This window comes from Physeter macrocephalus, chromosome 2 (genome assembly GCF_002837175.3).
Source record: "Physeter macrocephalus isolate SW-GA chromosome 2, ASM283717v5, whole genome shotgun sequence".
Lineage (NCBI taxonomy): Eukaryota > Metazoa > Chordata > Mammalia > Artiodactyla > Physeteridae > Physeter > Physeter macrocephalus.
Window position 1 is genome coordinate 94,368,502 of NC_041215.1, and position 26,761 is coordinate 94,395,262.

Sequence of the window (26,761 nt, forward strand, 5' to 3'; positions counted from 1 at the left end):
ATTTGCATCTGTATTCATCAGGAATATTGGCCTGTAGTTTTCTTTTCTCATAGTATTCTTCTCTGGCTTTGGTATCAGGAAAATGCTGGCTTCATAAAATGAGTTTGGAAGTGTTTCTTCTTTCTCAGTTTTTGGGAAGAGTTTGAGAAGGATTGGTGTTAATTCTCCTTTAAATGTTTGGTAGAACTCACCAGTGAAGCCATCTGGTCTTAGGATTTTCTTTGTTGGAAGGATTTTGATTACTTATTCAAACTTCATACTAGTTATAAGTTTCTTCAGACTTTTCTCTTCTTTCATAACTTAATCTTCGTAGGTTGTATGTTTCTAGGAATTGAGCCCTTCTTGTAGGTTATCCAGTTTATTGACATGTAATTGTTCATGTTGTCTGTCATTATTTTTGTTTCTGTGGCATTAGTTGTAATATCTCTTCACTTCTAATATTATTTATTTGGATCTGTTTTTGTTAGTCTAGCTAATAATGGTTTGTTAATTTTGTCCCTTTTCAAAAAACCAACTCATTTTTGTTGATTTCTTTTTCTGTTTTTTTTTCTATTTTGTTTATTTATTTTCTACTCTAATCTTTATTTTTTTCCTTCTGCTAACTTTGGGCTTAGTTTGTTGTCCTTTTTCTAGGTCTTTGAGGAATATAGTTAGGTTGTTTATTTGACATCTTTCTTTTTTAATGTAGGTGTTTTTTCTGTGAACTTCCCTCTTAATATTGCTTTTGCTGCACCCATAAGTTTTGGTATGTTGTATTTTCATTTTCCTTTATCTCAAGGCATTTTATAATTTCCTTTATTATTTCTTCTTTGACCTAGTGGTTGTTCAAGAGTATGTTGTTTAATTTCCACATATTGTGAATTTTCCAGTTTTCCTTTTGCTATTGATTTTTAGCTTCATTGCATTGTGGTCAGAAAAAATACTTGGTATGTTTCAATCTTTTTAAATTTGTTAATACTTGTATCGTGACCTAACATGATTTATCCTGGAGAAAGAGCCAAGTGAGCTTGGGAAGAATGTGTATTCTGCTGCTGTTGGGTGGAATGTTCTATATATGTCTGTTAGGTCTATTTGGTCTATATTGTTGTTCAAGCCCTTTGTTTCCTTATTGATTTTATGTCTGGATTTTCTATCCATTAATGGTCTTGATCTGAAAAAAAGAACAACTAGAGAACCATGTTGAGGATGGAGTTGCATTGTAGAAGAGATGGTTGGGGTAGCTTTCTTTAAAATGTGTTAGGGAGAAGTAAGAGTCAATTTGGAGAAAAAAAGTCTCTTGAAAAACAAAATGCAATAGAAAGGGGATCTATTCAGTTCGAATAAAGAGGAAAAGCTGAAATCAAATATTGTATAAAGCAGTAGCAGCTTGATTTGCAAATAACCTTTTCTGTAAAGTTAAATATGGGAGGATGTAGTGATTGCCTCAGCGATCCACGATTAAAGATCTGTTCAGAAAGACTGATCTGAAAGATTTCTATAAACAGTGTTGAGAATATAAGTAATCTGGAAGCAGTTATTAAACTCTGGTTGAATTCAAAAAGAATTTTCAGAGGAGGTGGCTTTAGAACTGGTTCTTGAGAAAGACTTAGTGGGCAAAAGCATTCAAAGCACATGCAAGGTCAAGGAGTCATGAGAGGTCAGAGAAAGCCAGTATAGGAAAATAGATGAGACTGGAAAGGTTGCTTGGGTCTAGACTCTAAAGGATCTTATAGACTTTACATGGGAATATGGACTTCTTGCCAAGTGGTGAACGGGAACATAATAAGGACATTTAGTAGGAGACTAACAGAATATGATAATTCTCATGGCAGTTGGAGAATGAACCAAATTATGTGTAGCAGTTGTGTAACAGAAGAAGCTGGTTCAGTAGTCCAAGCAGTTGCACAGAGCATGTAGAAAAGGGTATAGGCAAGAAAAACATTTTTTAAATATATCTTTATTGGAATATAATTACTTTACAGTGTTGTGTTAGTTTCTGCTATACAGCAAAGTGAATCAGTGTTGTATTAGTTTCTGCTATACAGCAAAGTGAATCAGCTATATGTATACATATATCCCCTCCCTCTTGAGCTTCCCTCCCTCCCTCCCTATCCCTCTAGGTGGTCACAAAGCATCGAACTGATCTCCCTGTGCTATGCAGCAGCTTCCCACTAGCCATCCATTTTACATTTGGTAGTGTATATATGTCAATGCCACTCTCTCACTTCGTCCCAGCTTCCCCTTCACCCCCGTGTTCTCAAGTCCGTTCTCTACATCTGCATCTTTATTCCTGCCCTGCCACTAGGTTCATCAGTACCGTTTTTTTAGATTCCTTATATGTGCATTAGCATATGGGATTTGTTTTTCTCTTTCTGACTTACTTTACTCTGTATGACAGACTCTAGATTCTTCCACCTCATTACAAATAACTCAATTTCATTCCTTTTTATGGCTGAGTATTATTCCATTATATATATGTGCCATATCTTCTTTATCCATTCATCTGTTGTTGGACATTTAGGTTGCTTCCATGTCCTGGCTATTGTAAATAGTGCTGCAGTGAATATTGTGGTACATGTATCTTTTGGAATTATGGTAAGGAAAACATTTCTGATGTAGATAAGATTTGATTAGCAATTAGAAATAATCTTTCTTGCTTTAAAGACCACAAAGAGTATCTACAATCTCCCTTTGAAAATTATGCAGAGGTTAACTTATGTTTTCAAATTTTTGCTTAGTTTTTTTTACTGAACCATACCTTCTTTACATGATTCAAAACCCAAAAAATATGAAAAGGTAGAGTGACGAAATTAATCTCATCTTTGTCTCTCATATGCCTAGCTCCTATAAGCCCCCCCCCATAGGTAATGTTACTAATTTCTTCATAACCTTAGGAAAAAATAATTATGCATACTATATTCCAAAACATGAATATAAAATAAAATGAACATTTAAGCAGAGTAAAGTAAGCATAAAAGATTTTATATATTTTTTTTTAAGTGGGGAGGGAAGGGTCTTTTTTAATTTTTTTTTTTTTTTTTCTATTTGGCCGTGGCATGTGGCTTGCGGGATCTTAGTTCCCCAACCAGGGGTTGAACTCAGCCCCCCCACCCCCACCCCACTCAGTGAAAGCACTGAGTCCTAACCACTGGACTGCCAAGGAATTCCCACATAAGAGACTTTAAATATCGAACTCTTCTAAATAAATTTTACCGGTTTTCAACTCTAGGGCTGCTTAGTAAGAATCAGATCATATTAATGCTTATTATGTTAATAGAATGTGATATTCTTTTAACAATAAATAGTATTTGGTATTGTGATGGAATAATCCATAATTTAAAGTTTCTATAAGCTTCTGTAGCTAATGTTGTTATCATACTACCAGTGCAGAAAGAGATTGCCTTTTCTTATATTGTGTTTGTGCCTCTGTCCTTTTCTGAACCATTCAGTACAAATACATGTCCAGGAGTAGATAGCAATAGATACAGATCCAATTATATTTGTAAGACCTTGAAAGTAGTTAAAACTTCTGATTTTTAAGAAATTGAAACATGAAGTTCTTAGTACATGTCTGCAAATAATTTGCATGAAAAGTTTGGTTGCACTCTATACCAATAGGTATACTTTGATTTCATATTCTATGAGTCGCCTTTGCTCAGGCAGTCTTATTAGCATTATAGTTTTTAGTTAATTGTTTATTATCTATGTGTAACCTTTTTCCCATTATCACAAGTTGCCTTCACAGTTGAGGTTTACTAATTAAATACTGAATATTCTCATCTAACTTCAAATAGTATCAATGAAGTAGGAAGAGTGGCAAGATATATTTGGCTAACTTCAATCAATTACATGGCATGCATGTAATAATATATTTTTTATTGAGGTGTTTTCTCACTGTCATCATCCTGACTAGAGTCAGATTCTTACTTGGCACATCCAGATGCTCCAACTTTGTGTGACCTAGATAGAAAACATATGGGGGTATGTGTGTGTATTTTTAGCACACATTAAGCTTTCAGCCTAAGGGCAAAATATATGAAAAACTTCAGGAAGTGAAAAGAAGATCTCTGTTTTAGAAAATAATACAGGATTGATGAAATGGTGGGGAAAGCAAACTAAAAACTACTTGCTGTAAAAACTGTAGCACTTAAAAATTCAGTACTTTCTATATCCTTAATTTTTAATTACAACATTTAATTGTTTAGGGCTTTAATAATGGGTCCTGTTTTGAAAATGAATCTTAATTGCCTAAGTAATAGTGAAGATGTAATTTATTGGCAGACCTCTTTATTGTTTATTGTTAGCCCAACTATAAATACTTAGAAAATGCTTCTAAATCAGCCCCCTGATCTGATACAATAATTGTCCAGTGTGAAATAATGCTTCAGAACTGCTAGTAGTATTTACATTAAAAAAAAATTCACATTCAGTGGTTCTCATGTTTCACAGATTGTTTAGAGCCCATTTCCTCAAGTGATCTTTCTGCAGTTCTGTATACTAGCTTTTCAATAGGTCAGGCAGTGCAATAGCATCTTTGCATTAATCAGCAGCTAAGATTCATATCTGAGGCATCACTCTAATACAAACTAAAATACACTAGATGATGTTTCCACTAGAAAAATCACAGGTTTTATAGCTGTATTAAGTGCAGGAATTTTAAAACATTAGTTTTCTTGAAATATTTTCATGACTACTCATTTTAAATACATTTTATACATATGTATGAATCAGAGAGCTAGCTTTAAGGAGATAAACTTTTTGTGAATAAGTTTTTATTGCTCAAATACTCCTTGTTAAAAATAACTTGTGATGTAGAAAGTATGAAGCAGATGACACTTAATTTCTATACAGTTGCAGATTATTCAGAACCTTAACCTGCTTCTCTTATTTTGAGTATATTTCCTTAAATCACCAGCTACTGGCTGGCTTAAAATAATAACCATGATAGCAGAAGCCAGCACCGTTTTGTCTTTTTACACTCACACACATACAAACACAAACACTTGCAGAGGAAATGGAAAGATTACAGTCTGGCAAAAATAAACAGAGAAAATAAACAGAGTTACCACTTTACCCAGCTATTTCACTCCTCAATATATATACAAGAAAAATAAAAATATATTTCACACAAAAAGATGGACATGAATGTTTATAGCAGCATTGTTTGTAATAGGCAAGAAGTGGAAATAACCCACATGTCCATCATAAGAGGCAATGATGCTTCAAATGTATATCCATACAGGGGAATATTATTTAGCCATTAAAAAGGAATGAGTTCCTGACAAAAGTCCAGGACCAGCCAGCTTCACAGGTGCTATCCTTCTCAGACTGTTGAAGAAGGAATGCTTGTGAACTCATTCTACAAGACCAGCATCACCCTGATACCAAAACCAGACAAAGGCACTGGAAAGAAAGAAAATTACAAGTCAATATCACTGATGAACGCAGATGCAAAAATCCTCAACAAAATATTAGCAAGCCAAATTCGGTAATACATTAAAAGGATCATACACCATGATCAGATGCAATTTATTTCAGGGATGCAAGAATGATTCAGTATCCACACATCAATCAGTGTGATATACCACATTAACAGACTGAAGAATAAAAATCATAGCATCATCTCAGTAGGTGAGGAAAAGCTTTTCACAAAATTCAGCATCCATTAATGATGTTAAAACTGTCAACAAAATAGGTATAGAGGGAATGTACCTCACCTTAATAAAGGCCATATATGACAATCCCACAGCTCACATCATACTCAAAGGTGAAAAACTGAAAGCTTTCCCTCTGAGATCAAGAGCAGGACAAGGTTGCCCACTCTCACCACTTTTATTCAACATAGTATTAGAAGTCCTAGCCCCAGCAGTTAGATAAGAAAAAGAAGTAAAAGGAATCCACATTGGAAAGGAAGAAGTAAAACTTTCACTCTTTGCATATGATATGATACTATGTATAGAAAATCCTAAGGATGCCCCCAGAAAACTATTAAAACTAATAAATGAATTTGGTAAAATTGCAGGATACAAAATTAATATACATAAATCTGTTGCATTTCTATACATTAACAGTGAACTATCAGAAAGAGAAATTAAGATAACAGCCCCATTTACAATTGCATCAAAAAGAATAAAATGCCCAGAAATAAATCTAACCAAGGAGGTAAAAGACCTGTACTCAGAAAACTATAAGATATTGATGAAAGAAATTGAAAATGACACAAATAAATGGAAAAATAAAACATGCTCATGGATTGGAAGAATTAATATTGTTAAAATGACCATACTTCCCAAGGCAGTTTATGAATTCAGTGCATTCCCATCAAAATACCAATGGCTTTTTCACAGAACTAGAAGAAATAATTCTAAAATATGTATGGAAACACGGAAGAACCAAAATGACGAAAACAATCTTAAGAAAGAAGAACAAAGCTGGAGTTATCATGCTCCCCAATTTCAAGCTATCCTACAAAGCTACAGGGGTTAATATCCAAAGGGGGTTAATATCCAAAAAGTACAAAGAACTCAACAACTCAACATCATAAACAAATAACCTGATTTAAAACTGGGCAGAGGATAGCACAGGGAGATCTGCTTGGTGCTTTGTGACCACCTAGAGGGGTGGGAGGGAGACACAAGAAGGAGGGGATTTGGGGATATATGTATACGTATAACTGATTCACTTCATTATACAGAAGAAACTAATACAACATTGTAAAGCAACTGTACTCCAATAAAGATGTTAAATAAAAAAGGCAGAGGACCTAAGTAGACATTTTTCCAAAGAAAACATATAGATGGCCAACAGACACCTGAAAAGATGCTCAAAATCACTAATCATCAGGGAAATGCAAACCAAAACCACAGTGAGATATCACCTCACACCTGTCAGAATAGCTATTATCAAAAAGCAACAAATAACAGGTGTTGGAGAGGGTGTGGAGAAAAAGGAACCCTCCTGCACTGTTGGTGGGAATGTAAATTGGCACAGCCACTAAGGAAAACAGCATGGAGGTTCCTCACAAAATTAAAAATAGAGCCACCACACGATTCAGCTATTCACTAATTTGACAAAATATATGCACCCCTATGTTCATTGCAGCACTGTTTACAATAGTCAAGATATGGAAGCAGCCTAAATGTCCATGGACAGATGAATGGATAAAGAAGATGTGGTACATATATACCATGGAATACTACCAAGCCATAAGAAAAGAATGAAATCTTGCCATTTGCAACAACATGGATGGACCTAGAGGGTATTACACTGAGTGAAATAAGTCAGAGAAAAAGAAATACTGTATGATTTCATTTATACGTAGAGTCTAAAAAACAAAACAAATGAACAAACATAACAAACCGAAAGACTCATGGAGAACCAGCAGGTGTTTACCAGAGGGGAGTTGGTGGTGGGATGAAAGTAAAACAACAAAAAGTAGTAACTATGTGAGGTAATGAATGCTTATTAGCTTGATTGTGGTGATCACTGCACAATATGCAATGTTGTATGAAACAATAAGATTGTATGTCTTAAATACATACAGTTTTTGTCAATTATACCTCAAAGCTGAAACAAAGATTTAAAAAAAGAAATTATTGCTCATTATCAACCAAATATTTCCATGTCCTTAATTATCCTATTGATACCAATACTGCATTCTAATTCAGCCAGCTTTTAATTTCCTAGAGGGCAAGGATTCTGACCATTTTTTTCCTTGTATGTCTTCGTAACCCATTACTCTTTTCTCAGTGATGGGACCTCAGTACTTCGATATGTATAGGCATGTTGAGTGGACCAGTGCTTTTGGAGTCTTTCAGGAAGGCTATATTTATATAAATAGATTTATGGTTGCGGTGCAGCTCCCAGTGCAAAGAATTAAATGTTATGTGACATACAGAAGTGTAGGTTATATAACTGTTAATAGGACATTAAGATTTCTTTATTTGATAAGTATCACTTGGGAATTTTGCACATAAATATGTGGAGATTGAGCCTTTGATTAAAGTTTGAGTGCCCAAACTCTGAAATCACATGTTTTAACCTGAAATCACTTGAGCATAGCTTTTTTGCCTTTAAAATTTCTAGTACGGACGATGAAGAAGATAAAAGGAACTCTGCACATTTTTACATATGAAACCAGTCAACCCAGCTGATCAGTGACTATCCCAGATGCTGATGAAGTGAAGCACACTAATGACTTAATATGATTCCTACCTAAACACATTGTGTTTAATGGTCAGAATTCAGAGGCATTGCATAAAAATTCTATCTAAGCTGAAATTGTTCAGAAGTGTTAAAAAAAGCAGTGACTCAAAATTCACTTGAAAAAGAAAAAGATAAACAGAACTAGGAACAGATGTCATTCGAAATGATCTTCTTTCAAAGAGCCTTGCTGCTGTCAGTATTATTTGTAACTTTTTGGTAGGAATCATTTTATCAGTATCTGTTTATAGAAATTGGAAAGAACCTCAGTCACCTATTTCTATCCTCCATATAGAAGCATAACTAAGGGAGAGAGTATTGGAAATTCCTGTGGCCTGAGCTGAGTTAGAATTATCATTAGTGGAGTATATAGCTGGTGACTTTCTACATCCATCTCATTTTAAAACATGTAAATAATATTCGTTCTGTGACAGACACTGAATTTCTGAGTTGAACAGCATAAAAGTCCCTCATCTGGAGAATCTATCATCTCATGCAAATTAACACTCAGTTACAGAATTTGTTAGCTCCTATTTTTTCTTTAGATCATATAATATTAATTATGCTAGCTTCTTCCCTTACTATAAACTCAAAACTAAATTCATATATTTTATGTTTTACCCTTTCGTGTAAATTAAATTGTATCATTACTGTAAGATACACCTGAGACAGTCTGTAAAGTCTTTAGCATTGTGTAGCTAAATAAAACTGGATTTTACAAAAAGAATGAAGTACTGATACAGCGTGGATAAAACTTGACAAAGTTATGCTATAAGTGAAGAAGCCACTCACAATTGACTATGTATTGTATGATTCCATTTGTATGAAATACCCAAAGTCGAGAAATTTGTAGAGACAGTAGATTAGTGATTGCATAAGTTGAAGGTTCAGGGACATGGGGAATGACTGCTAATGGGTACAGGGTTTCTTTTTGCAATGATAAAATTGTTTTAAAAAATTAGACTGTGGGGATTTAGTTGCACAGCTTCGTAAATATACTAAAAACCATTGAATTGTATACTTGTATACTTAAATTGTATCGTGTCAGTTCTATCAGGATAAAACTATTATTTTAAAGAAAAGAAGGAAAAGCAGAGTTGTTTTGGATTTCCTAAAGGAATAGACAAAGACTATAATTTCTAACCCATGTAGTGGTGTGAGAACCAGCAGTCTTAATATTTAAAAATAAAGAGCTAGTTTTCAGCTCCACTAGGGTTACTTTTCTCTAGAAAAATTTATTCATTTGCTCACTCCTTCAACAAATCGTTTACTGGGCCCTTCTGAGTACTTGACGCTGTTATTGATACTAGGGATTCAATCACATTCCTGATTCTTCTCCTTTTCTTCCTCTCCCCATGCAGCAAGTCACCAAATCACAAGTCTGTTTCACATCCTTTAGTCTATCTCTGTTTTCTTTTACTCTTAGCAGTGTGCTTGGTTCTGTTACCCAGTCCAGTGATTCTCAGCCACAGTGTTAATATTAGTAAAATACCAAAGTTTGCAAATGTTTTACCTTAAAAAAAAATAAGATAAATAATCCTGTAAATGTCACTTTTACTGACTTGCATTCCATTGTATTTTTGTGAGTGGAAGAGAAAGAAATAGTGTTATAGCTAGTGTGCCAGGAAAAACACACAATCGTCAGTGTCTATGAGACTATTTTGCGAATGTGAACCTTATCCATTTTATGTGTCCTCAATAAAAGTTGAGAATCTCTGAGTTGGATTATTACAGTCACATTTTAAAATCCATATTGCTTTAGTTTCAGTTCTCACTAAATCATTCTTGCCAGAGATCTCTTTTTTTTTTATTGAAAGATATTTGACATAAAACATTGTGTAAATTTAAGGTATACAACATGTTGACTTGATACTGTATTATTGAATATAATATGATTGCCATTGTAGCAATAATTGCACCTCTATAACATTAACTAATTTTTCTTTTTACTGGTTGGAATAATTATGTTCTAGTCTCTCAGCAAGTTTGGTGATTGTAATACAATACTATTATCTATATTCACTGTACTGTGCATTACTTCTCTAGGATTTATCTACCACTCATTGCAAGTCAAGTCTGTACCCTTAAATAACATCTGTCCTATCCCCCCAACCCTTAAGCCCTGGTAACTACCAATTTTACTCTGTTTCTGTGAGTTTTTCCTTAGATTCTACATATGAGTGATATCATACAGTGTTTGTCTTTGTCTCACTTATCTCACTTAACAGAAAGTCCTCAAGGTCAAAAGATCTCTTTCTAACATCCATATCTGATCATGGCATTTTCCCAATTAGATTTGTCCATTGATTCTGCATTGCATATAAGAGAAACTATAAACTTCTTTGCATGATATGCTAGGTCATTCATGATCTTGTTCCTGTCTATCTATCTGTCCAGCTTCATCTCCAGCAAGGCATATTTTCTATGCTTCCATACCTTTGCATGTGCTCTTCTACCTGTCAGGAATGCCCTTCCCATAATTTGTGGGTGGCAGACTTCTTTCAAGTCTCACCGCACATGCAGTTGCTCTGTGGAGTAAACTTAGGTATCTTCTACAGTGTTCCCACTGTGTTTTGTATTAGCAGTTTTCATAATGCATTATAATTATTTTAATACCTTACTTTCCTTTTGTATTTTTAGCTCCTTGAAAGCTGGGACCTTGTCCTTCTATCTTTGTATTCCCAGCTTTTAGCATGGAATCTGGTACAAAGTAGATGTTCAATAAAATATTTGCTGAATAAATTTAGAAGTTTCTCCAAAAATTTTAATTTAGCCAGAGCATTTATGTATTATAATATGTACTGAAATAAAGATTAAAAATACTTATATGACATCCCATGTTTCCTGGAGCAGTTCCAATTTTAAATAGTGTATTGTCCTTTAAGTGGAAATGTAGTTACCAAAACATAATATTTTTTAGAAATATACACATTGAACCTATACCTTAATTTTTTAATTGTTTACAATTTATTTTTCTATTTGATTTCATGTACTTTAGGTCCTTTTTTCTAATTCAGATCACTTTCAAAGCAATAGACAGTGAAAAGTTGGCATCTAGGACAGAACAGTACCTAAATTCTAGTTCTGTCATTTTGCTGGGACTAATTACTACACATCTGTATTTATATGAATATTAATAAATAAAAATTATCAGAAATTTAGAAATCCTTAGGTATAAGGATCTGCATAATAAGATTAAGGTTGGTACTGACAAGCTGCACTCTCAAAAATATTCTGACTTCAGGATGCTATAAGAGTAGCTCCCAGTCTTTTTTGGATTTCTGTTATTCTGGTGTGGTTTCTTTGATTTGGAGACCCCGATTTTTCTCCTTGCCCTCTTCTAAAGGTAAATTATTTATTTAACTTTAAATGAATTTTTTAAATAATTTGTTGTTGTTGTGCTTTTTGTGTGTGTGTGGTATGCGGGCCTCTCACTGTTGTGGCTTCTCCCGTTGCGGAGCACAGGCTCCGGACGCTCAGGCCCAGCGGCCGTGGCTCACGGGCCCAGCTGCTCCGCGGCCTGTGAGATCTTCCCAGACCGGGGCACGAACCCGTGTCCCCTGCATCGACAGGCGGATTCGCAACCGCTGCACCACCAGGGAAGCCCAATAATTTTGTTTTGAGAATGTATTAATACCCTCAAACAACTGGAGATTTCATAACATATCACATACTCATACGTGAAAATGCATTTGTCAGAGACACTATTTGAGAATTCCCAATTAGGGTCTGGAGTTGGCTCTAACTTATTACTATCCTTGACTAGAGAGGAGAGAGATGTTAGCAAAGTAAAAATTTGGAGCCAGAAAGGTTAGGGTATAAATCATGATTCCATGATCTAATATCTCTGTTTCTTTGGGTAAATCAATCTGAGCCTCAGTTTCCTCATCTGGAAAATGAGATAATAATACCTGCCTGAAATGGTTGTGAAAATTAATGGTTTCTAGAATAGTAGTGCCTAGTAAGTAAGTTCTTCATAAATCGTAACTCCTACTTGATTAGTATTAATAAAACCCTGGGAATAGGTAAAAGATTTTCTTGTTACACTAAATATTGGGCAATTTGTCTTCTTGAGCAGTTGTTACACTATCTGTTTTCCCCAGCAGGTTGGTCTTTGAGATTCTAAAAACAAAAGTGGCTTACAGATGATACATATCCAGAAGCAGAGTCAGTGACTATTGTCATCTTGTCCAGAAGAGAACAGCCCTTCGCTGCTATCCCCTGACATGCCACTTAGAGAACAACATGAATTCATCTATTTCCCCTTTCATTTTATTATACATAATATTGTTAGTACTTCTTCCTGCCTACATGGGTTCCTGGTCATGTTAAGGAATTTGTTTGGCTAGGATCCTTTGATCTAGCCAGAGTGTCTCTCTTTCTTTTAAACCTTCTCTACAATCAGATATTTAAATCAGTGTCTTTTTACTTGGAACAAATAACCTTTCTACATTACAAAAAAAAAGAGGGAGAGAGAAAGAGAGAACAAAGGAGAACTTTCTCATCTTCCTTCCGTTGATTCTACAAACCTACTTGTTTGTATACCCATTCTTCCCTCACTGCTTTTTGTTCAAGTGTGTCATCAAGAGCTTCCCTTGATCCACCTGCCTCCAGTTATTGCTGTCTGCTTTCACTTTACAGCCAAACTTCCTGAAAGAGCTGTCTCTTTCATATGTTCCCCCTACAGTCACTGTCTAGTAACTAAAATTTGGCTTCATTTACTCTGCTTCCTTAGAACTGCTCTCATCCTCCTGATTGCTAAATCCTGTGGCCACATCTCTTTTTTTACCTTGGTCTCTCAACACTGGTCACACATAACTACTTCTTTCTTCTTAAAAAAACTTCCTTGTTCTATGCACCATACTGTCCTGTGACTCTTCTTGCCTATGGCCAATCCTTTTCAGTCTCCTCTCTTCCTCTGTCTGCCTCTTGAATGTTGATGTTTTCTCCTAAGCCCTTTACACATTTTCTTTAGGATTTAGGGGGTTCTAAGTGAATAGTTGTTGAATGAATATGTGTCTGTATTGGTGGTTTCTCAAGAGATTTGACTACAGTTGGACCTCATTAACTGAAAAAATTTCAGTATGTGGTACCTGATCATACACTTCACAGCCAAACTTTGGTGCATTCTCTCTGGACTATGCTTCTCTTAAACTACCCTACTATAAACTACCCTACTAGATGCTTGCAGTGAAAAAAATCCAAGCTCATTATTCAGCTTTTATATCTGTAAGGTTCAGTTAGCTTTTTTAAAGTTTTCTGTGTATAAAAGGTAATTATAAAGGTAATTTTAAAAAGCATGCATTATCCTAAATTTTTATACCAGGTTGACTGTTTACAGAAATCTTATAGCATAGGTGTCTGTCCTCAATAAAACAGTAATACTTTACTTGGAATAGCGATTTAATTTAAATATACTCTGAAGTATATACTCTGCAGTCTAGGATTAGAAGAGGGGAGAGAATTAATATTTAATGAAACTGTTTTATGCCAAATACCAGCCTATGTGTTTGCCTACATCATATATTTTTGTCTTTCAGCAGCTCGGGGAGATAATTATTCTTAGTCATCTTATAGAGAGAAGAAAATTGAGGTTAAGGGAAGTTAAAATAGATTCTACACTGCAGCATATATAGCTACTAAAATTTGGAAACAGAGTTCTGTCAGACATGCATATCTTATAAATGATGCAGAAAATATAAGCTAGGGATGAATGCTAAATATAGCAATAAATGGTATAAGTACTTGAGCTTACTAAATCCAAATTGTGTCAAAAGTTGTCTGTGTTATTTTGTCCCTAGGCAATTATTTGGCAGAAAACTAGAGTATCAGATCATAAAATGGCTCTCATGTCTGTTTTGGGGACTGCTGTTATGGGCAACATGGAACCCTTTCAGTACCACTCTGAAGAATCTCAGGTATACAACAAAAATGTTCTTTAATAATTCTAATTTACCAATGAAACTGTTAAATTATTTCCTTTTTGTGGGGTTGGGGTTGCAAGAAGCTTTTTTTTTAATTTTAACGAAGTATGTGTATAAGTTACCAAAAGAAAATACACACAGAGCTCATATTAAACCTCTCTTCCCAACCCTGCTTCCTGTTTTTATCTTTTCTGTTTATTGTTTAATTTTAAGTATCGTGGCTACATTAATTTTTAAAGTGATTTTCAATTTAGAATCTTCATCTGTTTACTTTCTACAATGAAAGAAAAGAAGTTGAGCTCTCTTACCTTTGTTTTCCCTTTCCCATCCTAGATATGTATTCCAGCTTTATTTTCTTGATCTGTCAGCTTCAGACAGTCTTCTTCAGTCCCAATATATTGGATGAGGTTATTAACACTCCCAATCTTACTTCTACCTGCTCTTCTCCCTCTCATTCATGTCAGCTCCACTTTCATGTTATCTAGCTTAATAACCTATTTTCTTATGTAACCATCTTTTGTTTGTTAGAAGATTTTTAATTATGTAATCATCTTTTATTTGAAGATTCATTCTAAAAGTTGAAAGCTTATATGGAGTATACATTACTATGACTTCTCTGTTCTCCTTTTCTTTTTTATAATTTGTTGCAATCTCTTTTCTGCTACTAGTTCCCCTCCTATCCTTTTTGCAGTATTGAGTTCTTAATTATCATCTTATTAGAGTCTTGGATGGGAGCTTGCACTCAATTAATGTGTTAAGAGTTCTCTCTCCTGAGGAACAATTCAGGCCACCCTTAGTGGCCATGATCTGACATGGGTTCTGTTTTTCAGAGCTCTCTTAATAGTTGTTAAATAGTTGAGACACTAGTGCCACCTTGGACTGGTCATGGTGGCTGACTTGGGATAATAAGGGTACTGTCTAAATTCCCCTGGGTTCCCTGTGGCTTCCTGGAACTTTGTTGCCTATGCTGGTAACCCAGGAAGCTTGTGACAGGAGATCCAGACATGATATCTGTGGTGTTGTGCTTTAGAGATTCTACCTGTCATAGTTTGGTCTGAAGACCAGCAGCATTGGCATTACTTAGAAGCTTGTTAGGTGAAGAATCTCAGGCCTCATCCCAGACATACTGAATGAGAATCTGCATTTTAATACGGTCTCCGAGTGCATATTCAAGTAGGAAAAACACTGATTTAGACCTTGGTTAGTTATGATTCCATGTGTGATTGGAACATGAGTCAGTCCTGCAGTTGGGATTTCTTTTCTTTTATCTGTACTGAGATACGTTGCCAGATCTGTGCATGTCCATTGATTTTTTAAAAATAAATTTATTTTATTTTTATTTTATTTGGCTGCGTTGGGTCTTTGTTGCTGCGCGCAGGCTTTCTCTAGGTGTGGCGAGTGGGGGCTACTCTTCCTTGTGGTGCACGGGCTTCTCATTGCCATGGCTTCTCGTTGCGGAGCACGGGCTCTCGGCGTGCGGGCTTCAGTAGTTGTGGCACGTGGGCTTAGTAGTTGTGACTCACGGGCTCTAGAGTGCAGGCTCAGTAGTTGTGGCGCACGGGCTTAGTTGCTCTGCGGCATGTGGGATCTTCCTGGACCAGGGCTCGAACCCGTGTCCCCTGCACTGGCAGGCGGATTCTTAACCACTGCACCACCAGGGAGCCCCATGTCCATTGATTTTTAAATTTTCCCTTGAGATAGAATTGTACAAGGGCTGCTGCTAATCTTTGACAGATACCAAAACCTTGCTGCACCTTCATGTGGTTATTCTTGCATGGGGGAATGAGGGAACTTGGAAACCATGTGTTGCTGAGTAGTACCATTTCAGTGGGTTGTCAGAAGGACAGACTTTTGCGTGTCTCCCTAGTGAGAATGATCGTCTAACCAAATCTCTCTTTTGTTCATGCACTGTGTGTCTAAATGGGTATTGTATTTACGTTGCCACCAGCTACCCATCACCATTCCATGTTTTCTGGGCTTTCAGAGTTTCCTTGACCCATTGTCATTCCTAGCCAAAATCAATCTTAAGTTGTTTACCAACTGCTAATGGTTGCCCCTCTCACCTCACTTTTGTCCTCATTAAATACATTCAAGTTGTGAAACTTGGCCACCAAGGCCCTTCACTGGACTGGGGTGGCAGATGCATAAGTCATTGGGAACCTTGGTTGCAGAAAATCTTCATAATATCTGTTTCTTTAATGTTGAGGGTCCCTTTCTTATCTATAGCAACTCCATATGGGAAGAATCTCCTAATTATGGATGGTGATCCCAGCTGCACCACTGCTGTTGTGGAATTTCTTATGGAGTTTTCCAGTGTGGCTTTGTTGGTTTGATGGAACTCCTCAAGTTGGTTTTTTTGTTTGTTTGTTTGTTTTGACATCTGTCTTCTCTTTGATAGCGCTGCATCAATCCATGCTAAGTTCTGGGTGAATTCCTCAGTGCTGCCTGATTTTTATTTCCAAAACAATATCTACTTTTCTGTTCTTTCTTCTAAACTTGATTTATAGCTACCAGTTTTGATTTCTTTATCTTCTGGTTTTTTTAAAAATAATGTTTTTTATTTACTCTTTTAAAAGCATGGTACACATACTAATTTCAGTCATTTTCATATTGCTCTATCATTTTTATTCCTGAGAGAATATTCTCTCATTCTTTGCCATTTTATATGCTTTGAAATTTTAATTTACAAAATCACTTTGAATGCAGATTTATTGTTTTGTTTTTCCCTTCCCATAGTTTGGCAGATACCACTGCCCTCCCAGCTCCAATTCAAAACTAGGTATTAATATTAGTAGTTCATGCCTTTCGTCCTGCCAAGATTTTGCAGACCCTTTTTCCTAGCTGACTTGGCTTAACCTTATTTTTGGTTTTGGAGTTGTCTCTGTTCTTTCTGGTGATCCTTGCAAGCAGCTCCAAACAGTGGTCACAGTATTTTTTAAACATTTGTCGGGGTGGGAGGAGAAATTTGCCCATATCAAAGGGAAAGACTGATTTAAATCCCCTAACTATATGTGTTTTCTGTCCTTATTTCCATACCAGAATTGCATTTCCAATTGACCAGCTGCTTTTTTTTCTTTTTTTTTAATTGATATACAGTTGACATATTAGTTTCAAGTGTACGATGTTATGATTTATACGATGTTATATGTATACATTGTGAAGTGGTCACCACAGTAAGTCTAGTTACATCCATAATCACACATCGTTACAATTTTTTTTTTTTCTGATACAGCTGGTTTCTGATCTTAGAGCACATAAGGGCTTTTGATTTCAGCCATCACTCCCTGTTATGTTTAGCATTAATAACATCTTTATGTTTGTCTTATTTTTAAACGGTTAGGTCTTTAAAAATTTTTGTAAAACTTTATTTTATCTATCACTGCTATGTATTTGCAGTTGGGATGGAGAGAAGGGAATTATTAATAAGTGTGAATTTATTCCATTATCCTGATCAGAAGTACTTAAATTTTTACTTTAGAAACATAAATCCCATAGAGTTCTAGAGGTTTACCAAAAGAGGAGAACATCAAGGTTACTTCAACAGAATTGGGGCAGAGAAGAAGCGATGGGTTTGACAAACTGGGTAGGGGGCAGGGCTGTTTATCATGGTAAAGGAATACAGGAGGAGCTAGTTGGACAGCAGGGTAAAAGTGAGCTTAAATATTTTATCAAGTTTTGAATGTGGTGAGATTGAGAAGATTTGTGTGACAGCTAGTTAAAGATAGTAAGCATTTGGGGATGAAAGAAATAAAGGTTCTACATCTGTATCTTAGTGTCACTGGTGTATGTGTATAGATGGGAATGAAATTACTCAGGGAGAGTAGAGAGCAAGAAAAAAGGGTCTGATTATGAAACTCAGGGGGACCATCATCATTATAGGCTGTAAGCAAAGAGAGAGAAACCAACAAACCAGACTAAAGAGGAAGTGTCAGAGAGGAAACAGAAAGACCAAAAGAGAAGGCTGAAGCAGTGTCATACTTCCCAAAGTAGAGAGTTGTCATTGGTATCAGGGTCTGTAGAGAGTCAGGTAAGGGTAGACCTAAGTGTCCACTGGAGTTGGTCACTGAGGTAGAAGTCAGATTATAGAATATTGGAGATGAAGGGAAGGAGAGAGGGGTCCATAGCTGAAGGACAATAGGGGAGAATTATTTGTTTACATTTTGCCTTTCATTTTTGTTTTGCTATTTAGTTAATAGTTGGGTATAGAATCTTATAAGGTCTATCTAATTTTTTATTTTGTTGCACTGATCTGGTCTCTTACAGACATTTTTCTTCACTCGAACTAGATGGATTTTCACTTTTTATAGCATTTTATAAGACTTTGCCATTTGATTTTACTATTCCATATAACTTACAGTTTGTTCGTTCTTAAGGTTGTCTTAAGCCATTTTTAAAGCTCAGTATTCAGAAGTAATAGTATTTATTCAGTGGCCAGCCAAGATGGTGTGGAAGGAGAACACTAGCAATATTACCAATTTTTTCTTCATTTTAATCTTCATTCTTCCCTATTCTGGGTATTTTTTTTCCATCAACAATCCCAATAAGTCTTTCAGGCTAAACAGGCTCTCCCTGATGCCCAGCAGGTGCTTTAAGAAGGGTCTCATGTTACTTGGTAAATTATACAACCATTTATAAGTCTTGTGAAGTTTTACAGTTAATTAAGTATTTTCATTTTAAAATGGATTATCTAGGTTTATTTATTAACTTTTTTAATTGGCACAGTTTGGCACTGTGACGGTAATGCTCTTAGTGTTCTAAAATTGGTACTGCATCTCCTTAAGCACTTATTTCCAAGGGCAGGGATAGCCATAGACATAGGTGGCAGCCTGCAGGATACGTTGGTAAGGAGCCTCATGGTTTCTGCTTAACTAAAAATAGCACCCCCACTGACACTCTTGCTTTTCTAAACCTAAGCTGAAATTTTCCCATTATTACTGTTTCTTAACAGGTTAATAAAACAGCTGATGCCAGTTGTTTCAGATAAGAGATTATTATAGGCCTGTATTTTGAATAATTTGACCAAATCACACTAGTAGTAGAACTGGGATTTAAATCATGTCAGTCTGGCTCTATCCGGTATTCCTAACAATTCTCTGTATTATCTTTAAAAGTAAAAGTAGGAGCATTTTCCTTGCCTTCTGTTCCCTAAATCAATCAATCTTCTCGCTGGTATTTTTTCTAGGATTCTTCTTTATTTTCTCCCTCTTCAAACATTTGTAAAATAGTTCTCTAAACAAAAATGAAGATAAAGTACAATGCTGCAATGTATCAAAGAGTAAAAGATTTTTTTTTTTCCCTCAGTAACGAAAACCCAGTCAGATTGACTTCATGGCATACTCAGAATAAAGATAGAAACAGCCACTTCTTTACAGAAAACGGTGGCTGAAAAGAAAAGGATAAAGAGCCAGAGGAAAGTCACAATATGAGGAAAGAAATTTTTAGAAGACAGAAAGAAGATCAGGTTGAGCAGAGAGCAGTATTTATGCTGTATGTCCTATGACAATAAGATATATGCCCATTGGTGAAACTCTCATGAATGCCAGTTTTTTCTTAAAATAGAATTGCAAAAAGGGAGAGTCAGAGGCTAAGAACACCAATTTAACACGCTTCAGTAATTTATTTAAGGTTAATGCTCATGACATGGTTATCAGGAAATATATGGCTCTTTAGACCTTACGATGAAAATCCATTTGTTTGTTAATTTTTTTATACCTTTTAAAAAAATATACAGTGTTATTTAGGCTTTTTAATTTATTTTACTTATTTTATTATTTTTAAAAAATTTTTTATTTTTGGCTGCATTGGGTCTTTGTTGCTGCATGTGGGCTTTCTCTAGTTGCGGCGAGTGGGGGCCACTCTTCGTTGCGGTGCACGGGCTTCTCACTGCAGTGGTTTCTCTTGTTGCGGAGCACAGGCTCTAGGCGTGTGGGCTTCAGTAGTTGTGACACGCAGGCTCAGTAGTTGTGGCGCACAGGCTTAGTTGCTTTGCAGCATGTGGGATGTTCCTGGACCAGGGCTTGAACCCGTGTCCCCTGCGTTGGCAGGCGGATTCTTAACCACTGAGCCACCAGGAAAGTCTCAATTTTTTTATACCTCTTAATGTATATAGCCAGACCCATGGAATCACATTTATCATTGACATTGCATGTCAATTCTGTAATTATTTATTATAATTATAGATTTATCTAAGTGGATTTCTTCCAAAGCATGATGCAGACCACTCTTTCACAAGTCTTTCAACCCCAGAAAGGAGTTTCATCTTTATAAACAGTCGACCAGTGCACCAAAAAGATATATTAAAGGTAACCTTTTTAAGAAAAAGTATCACTTGGATCAGAAATAAAAACTCTGTCACTTTTCAGCTTCTTATAAGGACTACTTCTAAGAATTTGTTCCAAAATAAGGAAAAGGAAAAATCGATACAATATCATTTATTAAGCATTGTGCTAGTACCTTACATATGACTCTTCACAACAGTTCTGTGGTGAATTATTATCCTTATTTATAGTGAAGAGACTGAACTGTTTGTGACTATCTTAGACCTCATAACGAGGAAGTAACACAATTTGGATTTGAACCCAGGACTTTCAAAACATCCATGACACTATGATCTTTTAACCATGAAGCCAGTTGCATTGGATATTTATACTTCTTAATGAATGCTTGCGCTTTATGTAAGTTCAAAGCCTCTAGATGAGCATTACTATTTAGATACTACTTTTCCTAATAAGCAGTTACATCCACTCAGTTTCTCAGTTAAATATGCTTCTTTTGGTGGTATTTTAAAGATGGCAATACTATCTTTTTTTATGTCTTTTTTTTTTGTCTTTCACTCATTACATATATTTCTAGCTAATCCGACATTATTACAATCTGAAATGCCTAAAGGAATCTACTCGTTTGTATCCCATTTTCTTTCTGAAAATTGATGTTCCTACAGCTGATGTAGATGTGAATTTAACACCAGATAAAAGTCAAGTATTATTACAGAATAAGGTAATCTTTTTCAGATTTTTTTTTGTATTTATGCTATTTACAAACTTACACAGTCCTAACCATTTTCATATGAAAAAGATTTGCTTGTTTCTGTAGATTTTTTAATATTATTTTCATAATTTCCTCTAACATTTGTTAATTTGTATTTTTAGGAATCTGTGTTGATTGCTCTTGAAAATCTGATGACAACTTATTATGGATCACTAACTAGTACAGATTCTTATGAAAGTAATAAAACAGATGTTTCCTCAGATGACATGGTTGTTAGTAAAACAACAGAAACAGATGTGCTTTTTACTACGATGGAAACATCTGGAAATAATTATCCAAATGTTGATACTTCAGCCATTCCTTTCCAGAATGATGTGCATAATGATAAATCTGGGAAAAACACTAATTATTGTTTGAATCATCAGATGCATATTGGTGACCATTGTGATGATCATTTTAATAGTGAAAATTCTAGCATTAATAAGAACAGTGGAAATACATTTCAGGAGATTCCAGTGAATAATTTATCATGTGAGGACACCCAAAAGGAATACAGTGAAATTTGTTTTGTAGGTTCTGTTAAGCAAGCCCAATCAGAAAATGGCAGTAAAGGCCATATAGATGAGAGTGGGGAAAATGAGGAAGAAGCAGTTCCTGAGAAGTCTTTGGAAATTTGTGTAGATGACTGGAGCAAGGGAAATGTACTTAAAGATTCAAGAGGAGAAAACATTGAACCTGTGAAAATTTTAGTGCCTCAAGAAAGTTTAGCATGTAAAGTAAGTAATAATAATAATATCCCAAGTCCTGAACAAAAGAATTTCAATGAAAGTTCCTATAACAAAAAATCAAATGTGGTAGATAACAAATCTGGACAGCTTACAGCTTATGATTTAATTAGCAATCGAGTAATCAAGAAACCCATGTCAGCAAGTGCCCTTTTTGTTCAAGATCATCGTGCTCAGTTTCTCACAGACAATTCCAAGACCAGTTTAGAAGATGCAACAATACAAATTGAAGAACTGTGGAAGACATTGAGTGAAGAGGAAAAACTGAAGTAAGTTTCCAGAGCTTTCATGGGACCTGAATGCTCAGATATTTCCATTCTGTATGACTCACTGGGTTAAAAAAAATTTTTTTTAACTTCTTATTTATGGAAAAGCAGAATGGAAAACGGCTTTTGGCTTGACTAAAGTACCTTTTTTGGCATCACTTTTTTGTTAATTTAGAGGTTTATATGGGGGTTTTTTGTTTGTTTGTTTTTTATTTTGGTACAAACCTTAACTACTTTCTGATTTAAGTTTATAGTTAAAGGTTTTCCATTCTTAACTAAAAACTACCATTTTCTTCTATTTCTTTTTTATTTTTACGTTAATCTTCCTATGACAGGACTTTTTCTTTTTTAAACTTTTGCATTAGAACGGTGGTGTTTTTAAGATCTTGACTATTCCCTTTTTAAATTGGTCTCTAAAATATGTAACACAATACATAAAATTGTAACATTGTTGCAGATTTAATTTAGTGTTGTTAATACTGTTCCTATTCAGTATAACTCAAGGCTTTCTTATAAAATCTTTTATTTATTGACAACTTACAAACTATGGTGGGTTTTGGGGGCTAGGTAAATAGGTGGTTTGATCTCTTTGATTAAAATAACTACATATTATTTGCCATTTTTAGATCAGATGATCTGAATAAATATTCCAAAAAAATATGAGGGGTGTTTCTAATTGACTTAGGGCACTTGCTGTAAACACAAAATATTATGTTTTGAGTGATTTAGCTCACAAGAAAATGAAAGAGTGCAATTATACTTCCAGTCACATATTATTACCTGAGGCAGTGATCCCCAATCTTTTTGGCACCAGGGACCGGTTTCGTGGCAGACAATTTTTCCACTGGTGGGGGCCGGTGGGGATGGTTCTGGCAGTCATGCGAGCGATGGGGAGCAGCAGATGAAGCTTCGCTCGCTTGCCTGCTGCTCACCTCCTGCTTTGTGGCCCAGTTACTAACAGGCTGTGGACTGATACCCGTCCGTGTCCCGGGGTTTGGGGACCCCTGACCTAAGGCATCGCAATACTATGTCAAACATCTGGAAGAAATTTTAAATGTAACCTGTCATCCAGAGTTTATATTTGGTGATAAACTACATGGATACTTGACCAATTTTTTTTTCATTTTTTCATTAGCTTTTCAATCTTATAAAGACACTGTTAATTTAAAGTAATAAAGACCACTATTAACACACCAATAGGCAAAACCTCCGCAATTTAACTTCTCTCTTTTTTTTTAAGTGGGGATGGTGGTTGTGTTTTGTTCCTTAATATATATCTGTAAAAGATAAAGATACTCTTATTTTAAACAGAGCCATAATACAAGTTGTTATCACTTCCTAAAACATGAATTCCTTAATCTTCAGTGTTCAAATTTCTAATTATTTCATAAATGTCAAATTTTTTAAAAGTTTATTTGAATTAGGATGCAAATAAGGTTCACACATTGTTAATTATCTTTTGTTTTACATAAATGACACATTCATTTTAAAGATGAGAGCACTTGAGTTTTAATACAGTAAGCCCTCAAAAGTTGAATTGCATTGACCAGGGAGGTGATGAATTGAGAGCTGTCTGAGAAAAGAAAAAAAAGCATAGATGTTCCCAGTTCTCATGGAAGTATTGACATTGGAACAGCTCAAGGTAGCTGTTCCCTTGCAGCCTCACAATAGCAGGTATTACTCCAGTTTCCTTTCAAGGAATGTCGGCATTGTTTCTCCTTGCAGGCCCCAAGGTGTTAAGGTACAAGGGTTATGGTTAATTGGTCTCATCTAAAAATTTGTTAATCATCAGGCAGTATTCTGGAATTCAGAATTTTCTCTCTTGCCATAAGGTATACAAAAGAGGCATTGTTGGTCAAGAGCAGGCCTCTGAAGCTACACCTGCGTTCTTACCTCACTTCCTCTCTTTGATAGCTTTTTGTAAAATGTGGACAGTATCTCCCAGATTGTTGTGAAGATTAAATAAGATATATTGTGTGTTATGATACAAGATAAATGACTAGCACATAGTAAATAATTGTTCATGATGTTAATTAGAGTTTTTAATGTGTGAAAAGGAAATTTCTCTATTGTGATTGATACTATTTTTCATTTGCTTATTCAAGGTTAAATTTAATTTGGAGGCCAGAAATAGAAACCTGTGAAGAAAATATAGGTATCTTGGGATCAGAGAGCTTACTGTATGTCACAAAAAGCTCTATTAGAACCTTCCAGAGCCAGGGGTCTGGGAATCAAAATCATGATTAGTGAAAAGGTAGAGTAAAAATGTTATAACACAAGAATTACACTAACTACCATTTATCTTCTGGTCTTTATCTTAGAATTCTTTCCATGGTCTTAAATTCTACAAGGAGTGTTAAGGGATATGAGAGTAGACTCCTGTTCTACAGATAATCAGTCTTTCCATCCATTCTTCTTTTTCTTCCCTTTTTTTCTCTTCTTGTTTCCTGTTTTTTTCCCATCCCCTTCCTTCCCTTTTTTCTTTCCTCCCTTGCTTCCTTCCCTTCCCTTCCCTTCTCTTTCCCTTCCTTGTTTCTTTCAATTAGGAACTATTTACTGAGGACATTCTGTGTACAAGGCCCTATGTACTCTAGCTAGTCATTTCAGATACAGTGATAAATGATAAATAAAAGCTACTTTTACTACTCATAAAAGTGCCATCTAGTGAGGAAGACACTATTAAACAAATGGTAATCATAGAATATGAAGAGTTTTTAAATAAAAGGAACACAGAAGAGTTATGAAAACAGTTAGCAGTTGGGCTTAATCATATCTATGGGACAGGAAATGCTTCCCTGAACAGAAATTAATCAAAATGGTGTAGGGAATTTTCTGTGTAGAAGGAACAGCACGTAAGAATGCCCAGAAGCTAGAAGGAAAACAGCGTTATTGAGGAACTGAAAGATGCCCTTTATGACAGGAATGGATTATGGGGAAGTGTGATAAAGAAAGATGGGGTAGGCAGGTCAGATCATGGAAGGTTCAAACAGTTTTGAATAAGACATTGGATCCGGGTTTTCTACCGAGAGCTTAGGATAGACTTTGCAATAGAGAGTACCTACATTTTTAAATTTTTCCTTTCTGGATTTTTTTTTCCCCCTTGCTTTCTTCTCCTTTCCTCTAGTGGATTAGAAACCACTGTGTCCTCCCACTGGGTTCTTAGTTAATTGATGTGAACTTGAACTTTCATTTGTAGTAGCTATGAACATATTTCTACTTAAAATAACTTAGAACAATACCGTAATTGGGATATTACTGAAAAATGGTAAATAAACTTTATAATTACATGTAATCTTGAGACACAGAAACATTTGAATTGATTACTGATAAATCAGAATTAATATTTTTTGTTCAAGTTACTAAATCCCTTAATGATATAAAGTTGAAGATAACAGCTGTTTTTACTTAACATGTACTTAATATTCCTTTGGACATAACTTTTTATATTTCCCAAGGAACTAATTAAATTGACTTCTTGAATAAATCAAAAGATTAGTACCATATGTGAAAATTTGCACATCATAATTAATTACAAATGGTAACCTTCATCTTGAACTCATTTTCCACCATAGGAGCAAAATCTTGAGTTTGAATGTCCAAGAGCTAAAAATACTTATTTATAGTACTTATTGAAGGTAAACTGTATTGAAAATTTTGTGTTTTATAATCCAGAACTTCAGATTCTAAGCAGAAATGGGAGAAAATAACATAAAAAATTATGAATGTGGCCTGGTCAGTAACCAAAAGAGGCATTTTTCATTCATCTAGTTCACAGCGAAATAAAGGCTTTTTTACATTCTCATCCAGCTAACATTTCTTTTTTACATTCTCATCCAACTAACATTTTTACCAAAAGCTATCAAACATATGTTTCAACAAACATTTGCTGAGTACAGATTACATGACGTGCTTGTTTCTTGTGTTTTAGTCTCACTTTTAACATTTAATTCCATTCTCCCAATAGTATCATTTTTATTTCCTAGTACATAACTTCAAATTTCTCCTTAAAAATGTATATATATTATCTACAATAGAACTCAACCAGTTTCTTAAGAGTTTCTTAAGATTAGAAATAACATTTTCTAGTCTCAATTTTAAAACTGCATTTAAAGAATTTTTTAGCAAGGTTGCTCAAATAATTACCAACATTTAGTCAATTGTGTGCCCCGTTCATTATAAGATAGATGTTTCTTGATAGAAAATAATGATAACGAACATTTATTATCATTTACTATGTGCCAAGCACTATTCTAAGTACTTAAAACTCATTTTAAAGACAGTGCTGCCCAACTCCAGCCTAGGTGTGGAGAATTGGAAACTCTGAGGGTAGGACCCAGGCATCTCAATTTTTCAGAAAAGGGTTGATATAACCACTATACCAGACTGCTGTCTTTGGCCCCAGAAGTTTCATTTTACTTCTGTTATTGTTAACCAAAAAGAAAAGACCTCTTAACTTTTTACCCAGTATAATTTTTTTTTTTAATAAATCTACTTATTTATTTTTTGCTGCGTTGGGTCTTTGTTGCTGCATGTGGGCTTTCTCTAGTTGCGGTGAGCGGGGGCTACTCTTCATTGCGGTGCGCGGGCCTCTCATTGCGGTGGCTTCTCGTTGCAGAGC

The 26,761-nt window shown here is 35.2% G+C and overlaps 1 protein-coding gene across 10 annotated transcripts in view; it reads left to right on the forward strand.

Annotated features, from left to right (window-relative positions):
- Window positions 1–26,761, forward strand: part of PMS1 (PMS1 homolog 1, mismatch repair system component) — a 96,510-nt gene that overhangs the window by 48,648 nt on the left and 21,101 nt on the right. For 5 of the 10 annotated variants that reach the window (XM_007116568.2, XM_028480042.1, XM_007116569.2 and 2 more), the window contains exons 7-10: window positions 13,983–14,099; window positions 20,285–20,407; window positions 20,958–21,101; window positions 21,254–22,146. In XM_007116568.2, coding sequence (XP_007116630.1) covers window positions 13,983–14,099; window positions 20,285–20,407; window positions 20,958–21,101; window positions 21,254–22,146 — 1,277 coding nt within the window. Of the gene's footprint in view, window positions 1–7,080; window positions 7,357–13,982; window positions 14,100–20,284; window positions 20,408–20,957; window positions 21,102–21,253; window positions 22,147–26,761 lie in introns of those variants that run through there. The other 5 variants (XR_003677141.2, XM_028480052.1, XM_028480044.2 and 2 more) reach the window with 5 other exon arrangements.